This window comes from Astyanax mexicanus, chromosome 8 (assembly GCF_023375975.1).
Source record: "Astyanax mexicanus isolate ESR-SI-001 chromosome 8, AstMex3_surface, whole genome shotgun sequence".
Taxonomy (NCBI): Eukaryota; Metazoa; Chordata; class Actinopteri; order Characiformes; family Acestrorhamphidae; genus Astyanax; species Astyanax mexicanus.
In genome coordinates, this window is record NC_064415.1 from 4,511,067 (window position 1) to 4,523,749 (window position 12,683).

General features: G+C 36.3%; 2 protein-coding genes and 1 long non-coding RNA gene across 6 annotated transcripts in view; all 3 read left to right on the top strand.

Moving 5' to 3' along the window:
* Positions 1 to 3,466, top strand: part of LOC125803769 (uncharacterized) — a 152,393-nt gene extending 148,927 nt beyond the window's left edge. For both annotated transcript variants that reach the window (XR_007440156.1, XR_007440157.1), the window contains exon 2: positions 1,279 to 3,466. This is a non-coding gene — a long non-coding RNA (uncharacterized LOC125803769). The remainder of the gene's footprint in view (positions 1 to 1,278) is intronic.
* esyt2b (extended synaptotagmin-like protein 2b) overlaps positions 1 to 3,466 on the top strand; it is a 95,495-nt gene extending 92,029 nt beyond the window's left edge. For all 3 annotated transcript variants that reach the window (XM_049481946.1, XM_049481947.1, XM_049481948.1), the window contains one exon: positions 64 to 3,466. In XM_049481946.1, the coding sequence (XP_049337903.1) occupies positions 64 to 103 (40 nt within the window). In that variant the 3' untranslated portion in view covers positions 104 to 3,466. The remainder of the gene's footprint in view (positions 1 to 63) is intronic.
* A 1,987-nt stretch (positions 3,467 to 5,453) lies between these two features.
* Positions 5,454 to 12,683, top strand: part of ncapg2 (non-SMC condensin II complex, subunit G2) — a 47,607-nt gene continuing 40,377 nt past the window's right edge. The window contains exons 1-4 of the mRNA XM_049481942.1: positions 5,454 to 5,501; positions 8,045 to 8,148; positions 9,276 to 9,467; positions 11,956 to 12,070. Coding sequence (XP_049337899.1) covers positions 8,071 to 8,148; positions 9,276 to 9,467; positions 11,956 to 12,070 — 385 coding nt within the window. The 5' untranslated portion in view covers positions 5,454 to 5,501; positions 8,045 to 8,070. The remainder of the gene's footprint in view (positions 5,502 to 8,044; positions 8,149 to 9,275; positions 9,468 to 11,955; positions 12,071 to 12,683) is intronic.

Consider the following 12,683-nt stretch of genomic DNA (forward strand, 5'->3'; position numbering starts at 1 on the left):
TAATAATAATAAGGATTATTATATCTAATATCTAATATAATTCTCTCTCTCTCTGTGTGTTAGGTATGTTCTGAGTGCGGGGGGGTCTCAGGGGGCGGGCTGAAGGAGGAGCTGATGGTGGTTTAATTGGACGTTCAGTGGAAAAGCAGAGCTGAAGACTGAAGTGTGGACCAGAGAGGAGCGGTTCTACAGAAGCGGGTCATTCCTCGGTTAATGAAACCAGGCTGCTTCTGCTGGGATTCACACACTACATTATGCTAAACACACACACACACACACACACACAGCTTGAGAGGCTGACTGCTGAAGGAATAGCTTGGTGAGAAACAAATTCACACACATGTGTATTTTATTTTTTTCCCCATTTTCTCCCTAGTTTACACAGACAATTACCCAACCCACTCATCAGGACACAACCCCCTATCACTAGTGATGCTTTAGCATTGCTGAGTAGCATCACAGCGCTAACGCTCGGAGGAAAGCGCAGCGACTCAGTTCTGATACATCAGCTCACAGACGCAGCCTTGTGCTGATCCACATCACCCTAGGAGTGATGAGAAGAAAGAGCACCATCTACTGTACTGTACCCACCCAGAGAGAGCAAGGACAACTGTGCTCTCTCAGGGCTCCGGCAGCTGATGGCAAGCTGCATGAACAGTATTTGAAACAGTGATCTCCTGATCATAGTGGAAGCGCTTTAGAGCGCTGGACCACTCAGAGCCCCCCGAAATCCATTCACTTTAAACTGGACCAGAGATCTTCCTTTTATAAGCTTCAGTCCATGTTTTATATTCCAGTGATTTCTACAGTATCAGTACAGAATGTTAATAATAAACATATACAATAAAACCATCATCTTTGTTGTAGAACCTTTGATTAACCTCTTTAAAGGGTGTACGTGTTTTTTTTTCAGTCTCATTCTTCCATCAAATGTAATGACTTTTGATTTTCATACAGCTCTGGAAAAAAATAAGAGATCACTTAAAAATGATGAGTTTCTTTGATTTTACCAAATTAAAAACCTCTGGAATATAATCAAGAGGAAGATGGATGATCACAAGCCATCAAACCACCAAGCTGAACTGTTTGAATTTTTGCACCAGGAGTAAAGCAGCATAAAGTTATCCAAAAGCAGTGTGTAAGACTGGTGGAGGAGGAGAACATGATGCCAAGATGCATTAAAACTGTGATTAAAAACCAGGGTTATTCCGCCAAATATTGATTTCTGAACTCTTAAAACTTTATGTATATGAACTTGTTTTCTTTGCATTATTTGAGGTCTGAAAGCTCTGCATCTTTTTTTGTTTTTTCAGCCATTTTTCATTTTCTGCAAATAAATGCTCTAAATGACTATTTTTATTTGGAATTTGGGAGAAATGTTGTCTGTAGTTTGTAGAATAAAACAACAATGTTCATTTTACTCAAACATAAACCTATAAATAGCAAAATCAGAGAAACTGATTCAGAAACTGAAGTGATCTCTTAATTTTAATAATCCAGAGCTGTAGAATGCACATGTGTTTACACTCATCAAAAACCTCCTCAAACGATCAAACAACAACCGCGAGAGATAGAATCAGTGGATCACAGAATCCCGACGAGCTCATCTCTTGCTGTATCGGCCCTGTGCCTTCATTTCTTAGCCTTCAAGGTGAGCTCTGTACAGGTATTTATGCACTGTTTTGGGGAATCCTCTCAGATTTTGAGAATTGCAGGGGTTTGTACTGCTCTGTGTTCATCACAAGCAGATTTACAGCTTTAATCATTTATTATTTATTTGATTAACTGCTGTAAAAAAAACGATGTAGCATTTTTTATGAGAAAGCTGTAGAGTGACTGGACACTTTATTGGAAACACCTACCTTGTGCATCCACACACTGGGCATTTTATTGGAAACTTCTATCCCAAAAAACATTCGCTCACTGGCCACTTTATTGGAAACACCTACCATGTACATCCACTCCCAGGCCAATTTATTAGAAACACCTACCTTGTGCATCCACTCAGTGGCCACTTTATTGCAAACACCTACCTTAAACATCCACATACTGGCCACTTTATTGGAAACACGTGACATGTAGTTCCACTCACTGGCCACTTTTTAGAAACACTTACCCTTGTACATCCACTCAGTGGCCACTTTATTGGAAACACCTACTTTGTACATCCACTCCCAGGCCGATTTATTAGAAACACCTACCTTGTGCATCCACTCAGTGGCCACTTTATTGGAAACACCTACCTTAAACATCCACATACTGGCCACTTTATTAGAAACACTTACCCTTGTACATCCACTCAGTGGCCACTTTATTGGAAACACCTACCTTGTACATCCACTCCCAGGCCGATTTATTAGAAACACCTACCTTGTGCATCCACTCAGTGGCCACTTTATTGGAAACACCTACCTTGTACATCCACTCCCAGGCCGATTTATTAGAAACACCTACCTTGTGCATCCACTCAGTGGCCACTTGGAAACACCAATTTTGTACATGCACACACTGGCCAATTAATTGGAAACATCTACCTTAAACATCCACCCACAGGCCACTTTATTAGAAACACCTACCTTAAACATCCACTCACTGGCCAGTTTATTGGAAACCTCAGTTTTGTGCTTCCACTCACTGGCCACTTTAATGGAAACCCCAATTTTGTACATAAACACACTGGCCACTTTATTGGAAACACGTGACATGTAGTTCCACTCGCTGGCCACTTTATTAGAGACACTTACCCTTGTACATCCACTCACTGGCCAGTTTATTGGAAACCTCAAATTTGTTCTTCCGCTCAGTGGCCACTTTATTGGAAACACCTACCTTGTATATCTACTCACTCATTGGCCACTTTATTGGAAATACCAATTTTGTACACCCACACACTGACCACTTTATTAGAAACACCTACCTTAAACATCCACACACTGGCCACTGTATTGGAAACACCTACCTTGTGCATCCACTCAGTGGCCACTTTATTGGAAACCTCAATTTTGTACATCCACTCAGTGGCCACTTTATTGGAAACACCTACTTTTGTACATCCACACACTGGCCACTTTATTAAAAACACCTACCTTGTATATTTATATGAGATATGTAAATGAGAACCTCAGCAGGGTGGAGCTACAAGAGGGGTGTTTCCGATAAAGTGGCCAGTGTGAGTAAACTCTTTGCCAAAGAGAGTCCAGGCTGTGAACTCTGTACATTATTGAGTATTTCTGTGAGTCTGCTGTGGCCGTGACTTTTATTTTGAAATGCTTGTATTTGTATCTGCTGTACATTACTGTATATTATTATTATTATTATATTAAAAATCTCTGTACAGAAATCAGACAGAACGCTGTACAGACTGTACAGTAAAGCACTGTTAATTTAAAGCCTGCGAAACCTGTATGTAAGTCATGTAAGATTTTAAAAAAGATTTTTATTGATTAAAAATGTTTCATTTTCTGAATTTCTTCTTTCTTTTTCACATTCACTGTGCTTTTATTAATTATAATACTTACTATTTACCTGTTTATCAATAATCAACAGTGTTTTTTAAAATACTAGAAATAACATAACATTTTTATTTTATTATTAAGAGAAAATTAAATATTTAAAAGATTTTTTTAAGCAGTAGCTGCTAGCATTACTGCTACTGATGCTGGTGTTACAGTCAGAGCTCGTTTAAAAGGTGTATAACCAGAGTTTAAAAGCTTTAAAAAGTATGTCTGTCATACTAAAACATTTATATAATTCTGCGTTGAGAAAATTAGATTTTATTTTTCTGTATAAAAATTATGAAATATATTTATAAACTCTGTTTTACTTTGAGTTTACTCGGGAGGTATTTATTAATTAAATAAATATATATTTATATATATATTTTGGAATGGCTGCTGCTCTGCATTTGCTATTTCTTTTCCACATCCGCTGTGCTATTATTTATTATTAATTATAATAATTACTATTTACCTTTTTAGCAATAATCAACAATGTTTTTATAATAATAGGAATAACATTATTTTTTTTATTTCATCATTAATATAATTTAGAATATTTTAATTATTTTATTTTAAGAATGTACTGGTTTCTTGCTGTATCAGGTCGTCTTCCTTCAGTATTTTTAATTAATACTTTACAGAATATTAATATTCCTTTTAATGCTTTCTTTTTATCTGTTTAATTTACTATTTGATACAGCCGCTAGACGGAGCCCGCGAGGGAGTCCTAAATGAATGGAAGTGAATGGAGCTAAACGGCTAAATATACAAATGAATTATAGTAAATAACCCCTTTGATAGGATATACATTTCATTTTGGAAAGTACAGTTAAGTATTTTGCTAAAACAGCAAAGAAAATATACCTATATAATTGAGTTTTCCTTCAGTAAATGAGTTTTAGGTAGTAAAGACGCTAGCATGACTGCTACTGATGCTGGGGTTACAGCCAGGGCTCGTTAAAAATGTTTATAACTGGAGTTTAAAAGCTTTAAATGATGTCTGCTATGCTGAAACATTTTGCATATCATTACATATCATTGAGAAAATTATATTTTTTCATAATAGAAATGATTAAACATACATAAACTCTATTTTTTGCTCATAAGGAACCCATTCATTATGGGCTCACTCAGGAGCGCCACGATCAATTTCTGTTTATGTTAAAATCAGCGGGGTTTTGGCGACCTCTTGTGGACATCGCTTATAATTGCAGCTATTCTACGTGCAGTTGTAACGTACTCAGCTGCAAATATATCATACAATCCAATTTTTATATAGTATTTTTATCCTACATTAATATACTATTAATATACACTGTAAACCCAAAGTTCAGATTTGTCCTGTGGGAATTTCTTAACACCCAACTCCAGGAATTAATCTGCAACCTTTAAAGAAGGGGTAAAGAAGAATAAAAGAGTAGGGATCATGTTAAAAAAGAAAATTTGGTGTGAAATGAAAAGTATGAAATAACAGTGGATATGGGATATACCACGGTTTATCATAGGGCGTGATATGCGTGATTTATCATAGAGTGATATGACAAAATAAAACTCACATAACACAGGTATGCTTAAAAAATATGTTAAATATAAATAGTAAATATCTAACTGTGCACTGAGCAAAATATATAGCTACTTTATATATAATAAATGTATGGCAAATTATGTTTTTTTTAATTAAGTATTAAATTAACGACAATTACATATTTAAAAAAGACTAATACTTATTTTAGACAGTTAAACATTACTTCTCTTAATTCACAGTTATTCATGCTGAATTATATTATATTATATTATATTATATTATATTATATTATATTATATTATATTATATTATATTATATTATATTATATTATATTATATTGTGTCATTATAATTTAACGGTCTCCTCTCCGGCCAGCAGGGCGGCGCTCTCCGCTGTTATTGTAAACTCACGTCGCTTTGACGTCATGACGCATTTTGAAGGCGTTTGGGCGGGAAGCGCGCGGGAGGAGAGCGGCTGAGTGAGTGTTTACAGTGTTTACTAACAGAAACTGCTCTAAAAATGCTCTAAATAACTTTAATAACCCGAATTATAATTAAATTCAGATAATAATCCCTCACCGGCAGCGCTGAGCACACAGTTTACACCGTACAGCGCTGTTTAATCCGGTTTATCTCGGGTTTTTCCTCTCTGTTATTATCGGGCTGCGCTGAACCCTGAACGGTCAGGCTAGTTTAACTACTGTAACGTTACTGTTACTGTTCACAGGAAAGTGTTCAATATGACCCCGCTTAAACAGCCTGTCAGTAACTGTGTGAGTCAGTACATTTGTGCGTCTGTGAGGCAGTAAGTAAGTGAGTGTAACTAGCTAAGTAAGTCAGTCAGTGAGTCTGTAAGTCAGTGAGTAGGAAAAGTAAGTCTATAACTAGCTAAGTAAGTCAGTGAGTCTGTAACGTTAAGTCAGTCAGTAAGTTAAGTTAAGTAAGTCTGTTACTAGTTAAATCTGTAACTCTGTCAGTAAGTCAGTCTGTAGCTAAATATATAATTATCGGTGGTGGAAAAAGTAACTGAAAAATTATAATTAAGTAAAAGTACCTTTACTTTGCTAAAATTCTACTCAAGTAAAAGTAAAAGTACCCATCTAAAATTCTACTCAAGTAAAAGTAAAAATCTACTGGAGTAAAAGTAAAAAGTAACTTACTCAATTTAAAATGTACTTTGAGTAAAAGTTACATAGCTACTTTTAATTATTTGATGTAAAAAAGTACAACAAATCATAAATCAAATTGTTTTAAATGAACTATTATTCCTCAAAATAATTTGGACCTTTCAGGCAGTAATTATTTGTTCAGACCACCCCATAAAACATTTTCAAGAACAAGTGGTATAGGTTTCTATCATCCATTTATTTTCTTTACTGTTAGAAATTATGGTCATATAGGTGAATATAAATCGTATTTTTATAGTTTTACAGTTCATTCTTATTTTTTAACTTGCCATTCCTGTGCTTTAACTGCTATTTACATGTTTTTTTTTAACATTCAAGCAGATTGTTTAATGATAAAAACCACATGCTTTCACAGGTTTGATGTGGAAGTTTTGAAAGCTGATAGCTCTGTCGGACGGGGCACATTTTGCATTGCCTGAGGACGTTATTGCCTCGTTTTTTAAATTTTAATTCAGACAATTGTTTTTTTCCCAGCATTTTATTTTCTACTCAGTAACGAGGAGTTTTCCAATATAGTGAAGTAAATTGTGTCAAAATGTACTTGAGTAAAAGTAAATTTACCTATTTTAAAAACTACTTTAAAAAATTACAAATTACTCAATTACAGTAATGTGAGTAAATGTAATTCATTACTTTCCACCTCTGATAATCAGTGAGTATGTAAGTCTGTAACTAGCTAAGTATGTACCTGAATCAGTGAGAGTGAGGATGTCTTTAATTATCTAAGTAAATCTATAATTAAGAATTGAACTAGCTAAGTAAATCTGTAACTGAGTCAGTAAGTGAGTCAGTGAATCAGTCAGTAACTAAGTCTGTTAAGTAAGTGTGCTATTTTGAAAGAGGCTGAATTATGTGAATTATGATTTCCATCCATCCATCCATCATTCCATCATTTTATCAAAATCAATGGGGAAAAAAGCTTCAGTGATTCTGAAAGATCCAGTAGATACAGATACATCATTTTAGTACTTAAGTACAGAAGAGAGAGTTATTTCTATGTTCTGTAATAATCAGAATATGACACTCTCTCGATCTCTCCTGCTTCCCCTTCTCCACTCCTCTATCCCGTTATTTCCCTTTAACCTTCTTTAGGCCCTATTTAAAGATGTTTTACCTTAAACTTTTATTACTTTTGTCCTTCACTATTGTAAGTTGCTTTTGGCGTCTGCGAAATGTAATGTAATATATTTTTTGGATACCTGTGGGTGATAGGATTCTTCTTCTTATTATTATTATTATGAAACATTATGCTCTAAACTAGATGTGGGCGAAATGGCAAAAAACAATCACAATATTTCAGTGTATATTTGCGATAATATTCTTGGCAATATGAAAAAAATAAATAATTTTAAGAATTTACTACTGCAACAAAATTAAATAACTTTAGTATAAATGTTACTGTCTCATACATTCAGTAGAAACAATCTATAAACATTTGTTCATTTCATTAATAGCAACTGACCAAGATCCTTAAATAACAAAACACATACATAGTAGAAAGCTTGACTAGTTTTCAAGAACATCACTCATTGAGTACAATACGATATGGAGCACCTCTACTTTGAACACACGTATTTTTATTGACACAGTCAGATTATTTATTATATTATCATAAATGTGCTGCGTTATGAATTGATTAATGGCAGATGCAACATTTATCTTTGGTAACAGCCGTTTATGTTGCTGAGTTTTCTTAGTGTTTGAGTTATTCTCTGAGCTGGATCCATGTTGCACACTGAACTGGTGCATCCTGGGAAGTCACATGATGAGGTTTGGTAAAGAAATTGTAAAGGAGCAGATCTAACCTTGTTCTCTTTGATCTTGTTTTTTTTCAGGAATCGTTCAGGTTTAATCTGAGAAGATGTCGAAGAGAAAGGAGTTCCTGGATTCTGTTCATCCGGACAAAGTTCAGGACTTTCTCAACTTCATTAAGCTACACGTATGTACTCGCATCTGATGAACCACCAATACTTAAGCTAAAAATGTGTATAAAAAGTCATATAACAGTTTGTGGAGCATTTTGTCTTGAGATATACATTTGTATTGAATTATTTTTTTAGTGCTTTTATTTAAATAAGGGACATGAGGCCACTAAAGAAAAATTTGTTACCTGAAAATTAGTTCAGCTAGGTAGTCTTTACTTGCAAAATATACACTATATGGATAAAAGTATTGAGACTCAATATTTTTTTCAGTCCCTTTGGTGTAGGTGTAGAGTATATAAAGAATGGGATGTCGTTAAAGTCCCTGTAGGTGTAATGTAAAGGTGTCCCAATACTTTTGCCCATATGAAATGTGTCTGCAAAGGAGTACCAATGCCATGTTAATGCCTATGCGCTTAGCATGGGGCACCATTAAAGCTCCTGTAGTATTACGTGTACGTGTCCCAGAGATGCATACAGTGTTTTAAGGATAAAGTAAAGGTGAATTTCTGGCAATACACAGATGCTCAGCTGATTGAATACAACCTAGACAGACGTTCATTGCTATCTGTGCAGTGAATTGTAAATGCGAGTGCACCCCCGCTTGTTACTAACAAATGAACACACAAGAGTACATAAACTTTTACAACATCAATAAACAGAATACAAATGTCATATTGCTATTGTAAATGAGTGTGATTTATTATTGTTGGACAGTGTCCAGGTAGCAATCGGCAGTCCTCTTAAAGGGATTAATTAAGGGAATTAGTTCATGCCTTGTGCGGGTTAAGCCGTGCAAGGTGTACTTTTCCTGTGGTTACGATAGCGAAGACACACTGACAGGCCTTAAGTCAAGCTGTAAAGTGCACAGTTGACTGCTCACCTATAGATCACTAAAATAGGGCCTTCAGTCTTGTGCAAAGTTTAGGCATTGATGGTGTTTTCGTTTAAGTAATATCTGTGATTTCAGTTCTATTTTAGTCGAATCTGCGAACTCAGTTTCATCTGCCATCTGAGTAATGTAATAATTAATTAGCGTGGTCATATTTTTATTGAAGATGTAAATGTGCTAAATGTTTTGGAACAGTTTTGATGCAATTTTAATATGCTTTCATTTATTGTGCTCTTATTAATGGCTCTTCAGAAAGATGGGTCGGAGCCGCTGGACCTGGCGGAGGTGGTGCAGGAGCTGCAGAGTAATCAGAGGGTGGAGCTGTGGGGGAAACTGTCTGCGTTACTGCAGCACACCCTGCAGGCCTACCCTCCAGAGCGCTGGATCACAGGACTGGATGGAGACAGTGGAGATGAGATGGAGGTGGAGGTGTCTGAGGAACTGGTATGTTTATGGACATATGATTACTGTCAAATAAAAAATATTAATTCAAAAAAGAGAGACGAATTAAGTAAAACCGCACTTTAAAACAAAATTAAACAAATCAGGGAGCTCCAAGTGGTCTAATCGGACTAAGGCCACTATGATCAGGAGATCGCTGGTTTAAATCTTAGTCATGCAGCTCACCAGAGCCCTGAAAGAGCACAGTTAGCCTTGCTCTCTCTGGCTGGGTACAGTAGATGGCGCTCTCTCTTTCACCCTCATCACTCCTAGGGTGATGTGGATCAGCACAAGGCTGTGTCTGTGAGCTGATGTATCAGTGTTGCTGCGCTTTCCCCTGCTTTTCCTCCGATCAGTAGGATGTTGGGGCATCCTACTGATAGGGGCAGTGGTAATGAGTGGGTTGGGTAATTAGACTGTTAATTAGATTGTTAATTGGAAAACACTTACCCGCACTTAGACACTCAAACTCATTACTGTTCTTCATTCACACTTATCCATGCTGAATTATATTATATTATTTTATTTTATGTCATTATAATTTAACGGTTAAATTAATTGGATAAAAAAAAATTGGATAAAAATTAGAAAATTTAAATTTAATATAATGTATATATATATATAATATGAACTGTGTGGCCATGTTTATTAGGCCCCGTCACTTCAAAACTCTGGTAGATAATTGGGGTTTATTAATATTGTATCATATATCAGAATTATTTTCAATACATGATGATTTAATATTGACTTCTGATTATTATTATAAATGATAGTAATGTATTTCCAAAAATTGTATTTAAACTAGGGCTGTCCCTAACGATTATTTTTTAAACGATTATTCTAACGATTATTTTTTTCGATTAGTCGACTAATCTATTTATTGAGAAACATATTTAAATAATTATTATTTTACGTTTTAAAGCAAACGATAAAATACTATATTTATATATAATAACAACAACAGCAACACAAGCCTACTAAACCAAACCCCACACTTATAATCACTTACATGTACAGCACGTTGTTTAGATCTATAACGCTAAAAATGGATAAGCTCCCATACACCACAACCGTGTGTTGTTTTCTGTGACCGCTAGATTTTGTGACCACTGGCAAGTAGTTCTCAGCAGACCGGCGCACTGGCCGATTCGAAACGTGTTCGTTTCTAATGTTTACCCCGACTGGCCAAAACGGTTCAGTTTAGGGCTGAGGGTAAGGTGTAGGTATAGAAAGCTTCCGTTTTGCCAATGAACGCTCATAACCGTGAGCACTGGTCACAAAATTCCGACGGTGACAGAAAACGGTGTAACACCGCAGCGCCGACGGCGCTAGCTAAAATAACTTAAGGCAGCTAGCTTAGCTAAACACCTGAACTTATGAATAATGCTACTGTTTCTGGAAACTGTGAAATGCCATGCACAAATATAAACCAAAAATGTATAATTTCTGCCTGTGGCAGGTTTAAAACCTTTGGTAGACAGCCTTAAGTCTTTTTAAGGACACCCGCGGAGACCCTGATGTAAACGGTAACTTACTGTGTGACCCTGTTGACATAGTGCTCCTGGATGTTTGCGCTTCAAGTGCTCCTTTTGCACATATGGCAGAGGACCACATTGTTGCCCTTTTGCGTGAAATGCTCCCAAACTTTAGATGCCCGCTGGCGTTTTTTTGTAGCTGTTTTCACTACCGCAGTTCTACAGCGGGGGTGTTGTGCCGATTCTGTCCGCGAAGCGGGAGTCAGATTCAGCAGAGAGTCTCTCTCTCTCTCTGTGTCTCTCTCTCTCTCTCTCTCTCTCTCTCTCTCTCTCTCTCTCTCGCACGTGAACTCCTCCGCGTTTGACTTGCAGAACTGTGTTTAGCTGTTCTTAAAAATCATTTTAATTAAATAATAGTTCTATGCTTCTATGTTACCGTGTTAATTAACATATTTACGACGCGCCGACGCACGTTATGCAAATCGATGTATTTTCGTAATCGATGACGTCGATTATGTCGACGCGTCGCCCCAGCCCTAATTTAAACTACAAACATTCTTAGTATATATATCTTCTTGCTTACAGTATCACAATATATGGCATATATATGGCATATATATGGCATGGTATATATGGTACATTGTAACCACCATATCATAATGCGTCCAATAAGCAGATTTAGTATATACATTTTCAGTCAAATGTTTGAACACACCTCTTCACATTCAATGTGTGTTCTTTCTTTTTTATGATTTGTTATAATTTTAGGTGTAAAAAAAGACATAAAGTCTGTTAAACTGGGCCCTGTTTTGATTTCAAGGTCTTGTATTACCTCTAGGGGGCACACTAGCACCATAAAAAACCTTAAATTACTCTTTCCATGCCTGTGCTCTGACTGGACAGTTTTAATATATACAGAAAGTCTCCTACTGTCTGAATAAATCAGTATCAGCCAGTTGGCTGTATAGGTCTGCCTGTGTTCTGCTGATGTAAAAATGTGTGTTTCTCCCCTGCAGAAACTCACCATGGCTGTGCTGGACGCTGCTGCTGTAGTGTGTACGGTGTCTGTGGACGCCATACAGGACGGAGACACTTACACTGCTCTGCTGGACTGTGCTCACATCCTCAACAGTAAGCACTACATTACATCTACTGTAAATACAGGTGTACGATATTGACTAAAAACAATATCTTGATAATTTCTGTGTTTTTGACGATACACATGATCAACAACATCCTACAAAACACAACATATAAAGGAATCACGAATGGAACAAGAATGTTAAAAAAAAAAAAACTAAAAAACTAGTTTAACATATTAGAAATAGGACTTAACAAGAGATTTGCCAACAACTTAAAAAAATTTTCCGTAAGCAACCAGTGTGCTTTAGGACTGCAACGATTGGTCGTCATAATCGACAATGTCAGCTATAATAATTTGTCGACGCAGAATTGTGGATGTGTCATGAATGTCTGATGGAGCCATAGACTGTGTATAGCTGGACAGAGCATTGTCTTTCAAAAGTGAAGCCACCACAGGTCGGGCGCCCCCTGCTGTTCGGTTTCAGAAAGCTGTGTAACCCCACCCATCCCCATAGGTTTCAATGGCAAAACAGAACAACTTTCAATCACGTTTTTTTCTAATATACTGTAATTCTACCTCCATTATTTAAATGCAGCAGCTAGTGTAACCTCTGCTTATATTATTAAATGTTTATATCCCCACAGAATTCATTTTTTAAAA